Raw genomic sequence first — 9,470 nt, 5'->3', positions numbered from 1 at the left:
TCTTTTGCTCTGTCTCCGGAAGAAGAACAGTGAAGAACATAAAATGAGCAATAGCGACAACAAAATGATTAAGTGTTGATTACTGTCTTACTATATGCACATTTAAAAATAATTCTTATAGTTGCATAAAATACTTCTAAAAGCAAAATTTGTGATAAACATACAGCCATTTCCTTGGGATAGAATTGCCACATGAATTTTCATTCCAGATGACTTCTGATGATAGCTGGGAAAAGCACTATCTACAGCAGCCTCATCCTGTTAAATGGGTGGCTTTAAAGCACTTCTTATCTTTTACCATATGTCTTTAAGTGTATTATTTTGCTTACCCTCTGGCTGGTATTGTGCTATGATTGTTACCGTCTGCCCTGCTCCTTTGAGCGCAGCTGCAGCCTGCTCATGGGTAGCACCTCGAAGATCGATACCGTTCACCTACAGAAGGAATGCAAACAACAACAGATCTGAGGAGTTTAACATTAGACAGAAAGACAGAAGTGGTTTTTGATTTTTTTTTTTTTTAAATATCTGATGGATGTAAAGGTCAGGTTGCCCAGATGCAAAAATTAAAGTACAAAATTAAAATTGCTGAGAGGTTGTTACCTAGGACTGGCCATAAGGAGCGGCACTAGTACTGCACATCACAGTTTATGTATGCTTATCCATGCATATTCTCTGACCACTGGGTTTTTTTTGGAGTTTCCTGCTTTACTGATTTTATATTTTTGGTTATCTCTTCATCAATCATTTTAATTTAATCTATAAGGTTTGAAAGATAAATTTTCTACAGTGCTTGAAGGTCACTGTAGGATATCACAGCCAAGGAAACTGCTCCTTCAGCTGGACTCTGCAAGCCCACTCTGCAGCATCAGGGGAACCTGGAGAAATATCGAGCGTCTCTAACAGAAGCTGCTGGTTGGAGAACTTCCAGGGGAGAAATCCCATCTACCCGCATCAGGGGAACCTGGAGAAATATCGAGCACCTCTAACAGAAGCTGCTGGTCGGAGAACTTCCAGGGGACAAATCCCATCTACCATTTTCTTTTCATGCAAACCCTCCTCCTATTGCCTAAGAAGATCCATGTATCCTGCACATGGCAGCAATGGAGTCGCCACCAGGCACATGGCTTGGCCACCTCTGGCTGTTTGACATTGACAGACCTTTCCATGGGGTTCCTCTGACTTAATGATTTTTTTTTTTGCATAAGCAGTGGAAGTGGAACAGAGAATAACAAAGTATGGAAACCACCAATAAAATTCATGGTCAGTTTCAGAAATCTTTTGATTTGTGTCTGTGATATTAAATGTTTTGTCAGCGGCATCCCAAGGAAGAGACAAAATTCATGTATAGAATTATTAACTGCTCCAGTGATTTGAATTTTGCTTTTCAATAGGAGTGTCACTGTCCGGCCATACTAAAGTATGTGGGATTTCTTTTATTTATTAATTTGTTAATTTATTTGACTTTCTTCACTTCTACAGGTTTCCACTTCATAATGTTCTAGTGAAGAACAGGAAACTTTTGACGTATAAACAACCTCAGCAGGACAGAAATCTATTTCTGATTTCTCACAAAAAGAAAAGGAAAAAATGAAAGGAAATAAAGTGTGGGTGGAGGAGAGAGAATAAGCCCATCAATTTCACAGCCAAACAGGCCAAAACACAACCCCCAAAGCGGGCTGAGAAGCAATAGAAACTTTTTTGGTGTTTTTTTTTTTTTTTATATCAAGTTCTAACATGGGCTGGCTAAGCACATACTGAAACTACGGATTTTATTTTATTTTGATTTTAACAACTTCTTAAGGATTACAAAAATAAATTTGATTCCATAGAACTTTACAAACAACAGCTGTTGAATCTGATGTGAATACATCTATTTTGATCACTTAGGTAGAAACTGGTCCATCTTAACTTGTCGTCTTTCACCAAATCTTAGAGAATGTGATGTTTTGGGCACACGTTTAATTATTGACTCATAGAATCATAGAATGGTTTGGGTCGGAAGGGACCTTTAAAGGTCACCTAGTCCAACCCCCCTGCATCTTCAAGGACATCTTCAACCAGATCAGGTTGCTCAGAGCCCTGTCCAACCTGACCTTGAATGTGTCCAGGGATGGGGCATCTACCAGCTCTCTGATCAACCTGTTACAATGTTTTACCATCCTCATAATAAAAAATTTCTTCCTTATTTGCATGACAAAATCTAGTCTTTACTAGTATGTGAACAGCATTTAGACTATTATTCTTAGAAAAACTGGTTTGTGATAGCAATAATACAAAATACAGGAGATCCCACAGTTTCTGATCCAGAAGGCTGCATTATGCTGTAAACTGTTGACTGTACACAGAAATGTAATTGTCTAGCTGAAGTTTCAGTTTTCTGAAAATATGATTCCACAAGAATAACATTTTTCCCAGTTCAAACTGTTTAGAAAAACATTTTTCCTCAATTAGGTTTTTGTTTTCTCTATGACAAGGAAGCAAACCCCATATTTTTTTCCCCAAACAACTCATCCTTCCTTCAAAAGCTTTTTCAGCTACTCAGTTTTATGATTGTTTAATATTTCACCCCATCTTATTCACAAAAATCAGCTCTCTCATCTACTCAGTTTTATGATTGTTTAATATTTCTCCCCATCTCATTCACAAAAATCACCTCTCTCAATTTCCCAAAAAATTAGCCTGAATTTCAACTGTCTGTATAATTCTAATATAATTCAAAATGATAGAAGATCTATAATTTTGGAGAAGCATGATTTGTTGACATCTTTCCATATTATACAAAAATAATTACACACCGGCTTATCTTTAGACTGAGGAAGCAAACAAGCAAATGTGGAACAAGCACACCAGAAGTACATAATCTATTCAAATCTCACCTTACTCATACCCCCATGCACACGAGACCCATTATATAATCACAATAATGATGTGAAAGAGGAAATTAATTATGTTACCTCACAGAAAAATTACTGTATATTTTTAGCTAATTTGTCCATATGTGCATTCTGCAGTGGAGAGTATGAATACCGTTATCGTGCTGGTAATGCCTGCTTGACCTGTGCATGTATCTCAGACCCTTTGGGGCAGCATATGAAGGGCCTGAAAGGCAGCATAGTACTGAACCACCATCATGTTATGTCACTTCTTTGCAAGGAGAGAAATCTCAGCAGACAGGAGGGAGGATGACTGGTAGAGTATACACACTGGCCAAATATTCTAAGGAGCTCTAAAGAAGTTTCTACAAGACAAAGACCTTGTAGAAGTGTAGGCTGGAAGACTACCATGCCTAAAGAAACATTCAAAGCAAATGTCGGTGACAGAACATAAAGCTTTATGAGAACAGGTATGTATGGATCCCTGTGTTACAGTCATACAGACACTTTACAACAAGAATTGTGTTCTCGTACTGCCAGGTATTAGTTTCTTTGGCTGATATATTTCCAAGCATTATATGCTGATAGATGCACTCTGATAACTTCCATATTTCTGTCATGTGAAGTGCACAAAATTCATGTTGTTTTTACATTTTCTGTCTGGGTTGTGTAAAGGGAAGTGAGTATCTTTATTCACAAGTAATGCTCTAATGGTCCTGAAAAGAAATTCTGAGCGTGAGGGAAATGTAGGGCAATAAACTTTATAATTTTTCTGACACAAATGATCTCAGTTGTCCCATCTTCCTGTTTGAAAGTGATGGTTAAAAAAATGAATAATGGAAGCTTTAAAAAAAAAAAAAAGCCAAAAGTTCAAATACTTCAATCAAAATTGTGTACAATGGCAAGACTAACAGAGACCCCTGGAAAAAAATCGCTGAAATTTGGTCTAGGAATGTAGTATCTCAGAAGGCAATAATTTGTTCTAAAGGAACAAATGAGAGAATCAGAGTTTTCAGTGCCGTAAAATCTAACACATATTAATGCACAGCACTAAAAATACCTGAAGATGAATATGGTGTCGGTTAGGACTTAGTTTGCAAACTCTGTGGAGAATACAAATTTCCCGAAAGGAGCACAATTTAGGCTACTGCTGTAGAAGAAAGAGGTGTTGTGCTCTACTTTCACTTAGTGATGGGGTTATGACACTGTTATGACCATGGGCACAGATGTACCAGCACTACAATTACTCATTAGCTCAGCATGGTAGTCACAGCTTTGGTACTGTGAAGGCCTGAGCAAAATTGTTAAGTTTAGGCAGCAAAATATCTCTGAAGAAGACAATTTTGAGGCCAAGTCACCTTTCTTTTAATAGAGCTTGGCTTTTATCTATGTGTTTTTCCCTTTCATAACTGGAGTCCTTGAGAAAGTACCGAGAAAGAAGCAACAGGATGAACTAAAGAAAAACTGAAAGAAACATTCCTGAATTCCTGAGCTCCTCTGTTGGCAAGATGGATATGGATGATGTCACCTGGTCAGTATTAGAAGGAGCAGGGAAAAAACAAAATAGGTATTTTTTTTTTAGACTTAAGCTTGAAGACTGTAGACTTCAGGAGAACACAAGCCTATCTTTAATATAGGAAAACATTATGGTGGCCTGTAAGAGTTGTGTTAACTGAACATGAAGCTTTAAAAATCATTAATAAATGTTCATATTCTCTCCAGATAGAAGGACAAGATATACTAAAAAATAAAGAAACTACATGCTTATTCCTCTTCCCCATCTGGAAAATAATAGTTCTATTTATAGGTGATTGAATACCTAAGATGTTATTAATACATCAAGAATATAAGATGGGAATTTCACTAAAGTTAAGTTACACAAGCATTTTTCGCTTTTCTACAGAACAACAAGAAGCCACTGAAATGGTAATTGAGTATTTCTTGCCCTTTGCACGCTTGTTCTGGAAGAAATTATTGCCCAAGGTGTGAACACAACACATTATAGTGAGTGAATCTCTCTGAAGTTAAGTTCACTTTTTGGCTAGGATATAGGCTGGGATGGATACTTGAGGAGGACTTACAGGTGAGTGGCTAAAATCAAAAGAGCAAGGAAAAGAAATGTCAGAGAGAAAATAACACATCAATTCTATCTTCTGCAGTTTTTTATCAAGATTATAAACAAGTTAGACAAAACAGATTAAGTAATGTTGAACAGTTAAATGACCCAACTAAACTAGGTTTCCAAAATAGTGATCTCCCTCTTGAAGATGCACAGCTGCAGAATAAAATAAAAAAATCGTTGCCAAATAGGTAGGTACAAGTCTGTTTGCATGCTATTTTGCTTACCAATACCTGACAGCTGTAGAATAACACACATTAAATTTAGAAAGGACTTAGCTTAGTCAACAAGAACAAGAATTCTGGGTATTATTTCCCAATATTTAAAAGCAAACGTAATCAAGTCCCAAATCTTCTAGTTGAAAACCAGCATATTCATGTGGCAATGTTAAATCTTGATGAAAGACACCATTAATTTATAAATTTTAATCAAGTTCTTACCCTCAGGCCAAAATGAACAAGAGCTTCAAAGGGGTAAACCAAATAATACTCTGTCTTGCCTCTTCCTCCAAAACAATGTCTTAATTATCACAATTGTGTGCGGTGAAATTTTTCCCTGACATGATTACATCGCAAATTGTTAAATCTGATTTCAGTTACTACTTTCAATTAATTTAATGTTTTTTATGTTAAGAGTAACCAGGAAAAGAAACAAAAATACCAGAAGAAGTTGCAAGTGTGAGCAGAAAACTTTAATACATATCAAAGTTACTATTTTTTTTTTTTTTTCCTATTAAACGGGCTGGCTTCCTTTAAGAAGCATTACACAATAAGCAAAGTAAAACTGCTGTTCTGAGCTTGACTGCACAAGCCTGATGTCCTGGCCCAGAATGAACTTGACTGCACAATTTCTGATGCCTAACTCCAAAATGAATTTGACATAATGGAAATAAGAAGAGCCTCCAGCTTATTCAGATGTCTGTCTCTTCTGCATGCTGTGGTAAAAAGCAGTAAGAAAGCTTACAAAGGGAAGTGCTGCAATGGAAGATTATTGTTTAAAACTACAGACAAAACTAAACTGAGATGGAGAAAAAGATGCAACTATAGTTCACAGTAATTATAGTAATTGCCTTTGCATTCATTGACTCAAACTAAAGCATGATCTACTGTATTAAATACTGAATAATAATCTAAATGGAAGATAAGATTTATATTTTGGATAGATTGAACACTTCTAAAATTGGAAGAGTTATACTCTCTTGAAAATATTCGAATAGCCCTTATTAGCACAACCTGGTTCAGTTCTGAGCAGTGCCATTTAAAGACTTACTACAGTCTGGTTGTCTTCTGCTAGAATGCTTGAGCATGAGTCATATGTAGATTATTCAAATAGAGGCTAGCAGATTGATCTTTTTTATTTAGCCATTTCTTTATTTAAGCCACCTTATTTTGTTTTTGTACAGTGATTAACAGGGCACTTGGAATACCTTGTTGAACTGGAAAAGAAAGGAAAAACACATCCCTTCTCTGGGGAGGAAACAAAGGATTTATTTTCATTTCTTCTTTGAGCAGTCGCTGACATAGTACACTTCTTTTATACAGTAAATTAAGTGGTGAAGAAATGGCACCTTTTTAGCATGGAACAAACAATAAAACTGATTTTTCAAGTTGTGGCTGAATTCTTGCATTTGTTGAACTCCTAAAATAAGAGCTTTTGGTGTCTGAAAAAGCAAAGAGAAGTCTGAATAAAGACAACTCTTTACAGCCAGAATTGCCGCTGTTTGCATTAAGAGAAGGTACAAAGAACCCTATTTATCTGCCTTCACTTTGCATGTCAGTTTAAGCATTCTCAGGCACGTTAACAAGAGATGAGAGGAAAGCTGAGCCCTGTTCTCCCGCAGTCCTGCTTAGTCATTAGAAATTGAATGTATAGCATCAACCCTTAGGTGATGGAACCACAGTCTTCCAGGAAGACAGGGAACGTCAGAAAAACACACATTAGGGATGATCTGCCCTGAACACATCTGGGGAAAATTTTCCTCACAAGCAGGTCACATCATCAAGGGCCCCCACAACTCTGGCAACTTGATACAGTTCAGCGAAAAGTACAAGAATTCTAAGAAATTCATGCATATTGCCAAAGTGCCACCCTTGAGCAGCGATCTTTTTCAGCTATGCCAGGTCATCTTTCTGCAAAGCAAAGCCCACGCATATAGCTCGAGGCTGAAGCTCTGCAGAACATTGCAGGAGGGAACCAGTGGGGAGCAGAGTGTTTGCAGCCCTGCAGACAGCTCTGGGAACCCCGGCTGCAGGAAACGGTGCCCTGGGGGAAAAATGCTGATCTAGGAGGGTTTTTGCCTTGCTAGTGAAGAAAAAGTTTAGAAATAGAAAAAAAGGAGAAATGCACAGGGGGAAAAGAATCTTCACTCTTCTGCTTAGCTTTTGAAAAGAATCTTCACTCTTCTGCTTAGCTTCTTTCAAATTTTCAGGCTCACTTTATTGCTTCTCACTCACTTTTCTCAGTTGTCCTAATCTGTTCTGTGCCTATCCTTTCTCCTGATCTGTTAAACTTCCTAGTCGCTAACATACAGGCACAGCGGTTATCTCATCCTGAACTCCACACCGAAAACATAATATCGTATCGTGTCTGCTGTTCTCCATGTGCAGTATCCTCCTCCTCTCTTTTTATGGGCCAGCAATCTCAATGACCTTTTCAATTCTTCTTGTCTCGCTACCTTAGAGTGATGACTTTTGCCTCTGGTAAGCTGGTCTTTATGCTCTGATGAGCTGCGCGTTCTAGAGACATTCTTCTCTCTCTGGAAAACAATAACTGCTGTGGGGGTAAGAGCTATATAATTTAGTACGCCTTTTTCTTCCAGGAAGTTTAAGGAGGCAACTAAACCAGCTGAAAGAGGTATCAAAGCACTACATCTCTGAAGCAGGAAGAAAATTAATATTATGTTGTTGAAGAGGTGTCTTGCACACCCTGCCTTTTACAGTAGGAATCAAAAAGCTTTATGACTCACCAGGCAACATGAATCATTCCAAATGTACCTGTTAAGCCTATAACCATTGTCAAAGATTATTTTTTTTTAATCCAAACTGTATGGAAAATCTTCTGCTAGAAGATCTGCTGCCCATGTGATTGTTGCTTTTGTGAATGATGCCAGAACTTTGAGACTGAAACAGTTCTATTTCACTGACAGTTTAAGAGCCATTTCCTCTCAATTCCATCAGAATTCCTCAAAATGTGGTTAAACTGGGTTTGAAATAAATTATAGCTTTTAAAAAGGACACGTAGGCTCACTGGAGCCTGAATGGGTACAAAAGATAATTCATTCAGGTCATTAAATAGCTACCAGACAATTCTATTACCAACCTGGACTGTATGTGATCCAGCAACTACAGAGTGATCAATGGCATTTGCTAAATGGTAAAGTCTAGACAGAGGTACACATGTAGTCTTTTCATATTGAAACAACTGGTATCATATATCATGTATGAGTACTGTGCCAGCTAATAACACAAAAACATTTATTAATGAATTTATAAAGAAGTGTAAATATTTTTTCATTAATTTTATACTGAAACATCCATCAAACACAATACTTAGTAAGTAAGAATATTCAGTTATGCTAAAATGGAGAGCTCATCATTAGCTCTTAAATTTAAATGCAGTTGCTGCTCTTTTACCTTCCCTCCTCCTGCATGGTCACTCAAACACCCTTGTGTTCCTGTCACCACTAATCTCCTGGATCTCACTACACCATCATCGTTTCAAGCCTTCACACATTTCCTCTCCTTTGCACTTCCTTCTATCTTCCTACTCCAAATTGACAGAATACCAAGCTATCCCTCCTCTCTCCTACAGTTTTTACTTTACTCATGACTATGATTTCCATTCATTTTCCTTTCTGAAACAATTCTCTTTCTCCCTAATTCTACTTTCAGCATTTGGATTTCCCTGTCTCCTGCTCTCATCCTGGGTCATTTAGGCATTCCCTTATTAGCAGCATTTATTCCATATGCCTTGGTTTCCACTCAGTTCTAAAAGGCATTTTTCCTTCCAGTATATGGATACAGCTCAACTAGCATTGACCAGTTTTGCTCATAATGATGCTGGGTTCTTGTTTCACATTTGAATTTCAAAGGATGGTATAAGCAGAAATAATAATTGCAGTTCTCCTGCTTCTGAAATGAAGTAAAGGTTTCCATTTTAACCAGTGCCTTATAACTCAGAGTTGATAAGACCTTAATTCCATCTGAAGCCAATAGGCAATGGGTACTCAGGAACCAAAATAAAAAGGTAAAACAATTTTAGGGGCTACTTAGAGACAGAAGGGCATTGGTGATTTATCTGACCACAAACACTGAGTTAACAGTGAGTTCAAAAACTAAAATCCTTGCCTTGATCTCTACTTGATAAGTATTTCCATGTTCCCACATCCATTGAATGTGGCAATGTGGCTTGTGAGAGGCGAGATGGCCACTGGCTTGTGTCACGGCTAATCTATACTGAATCCAACCCAGTGACCGTGT

The 9,470-nt window shown here is 37.5% G+C and overlaps 1 protein-coding gene across 1 annotated transcript in view; it reads right to left on the bottom strand.

The window, feature by feature from the left end:
- Window positions 1-329: 329 nt before the first annotated feature.
- Window positions 330-9,470, bottom strand: part of LOC104469904 (disks large homolog 2-like) — a gene marked incomplete at both ends in the record, with an annotated part of 83,987 nt that continues 74,846 nt past the window's right edge. Inside the window, one exon of the mRNA XM_010084641.1 lies at window positions 330-432. Within this exon, the coding sequence (XP_010082943.1) occupies window positions 330-432 (103 nt within the window). The remainder of the gene's footprint in view (window positions 433-9,470) is intronic.

The sequence above is a fragment of the Pterocles gutturalis genome, unplaced genomic scaffold (assembly GCF_000699245.1).
Source record: "Pterocles gutturalis isolate BGI_N339 unplaced genomic scaffold, ASM69924v1 scaffold5175, whole genome shotgun sequence".
Lineage (NCBI taxonomy): Eukaryota > Metazoa > Chordata > Aves > Pterocliformes > Pteroclidae > Pterocles > Pterocles gutturalis.
The sequence above is the reverse complement of the archived record's forward strand: the minus strand, read 5'-3'. Positions and strand labels throughout refer to the sequence as shown.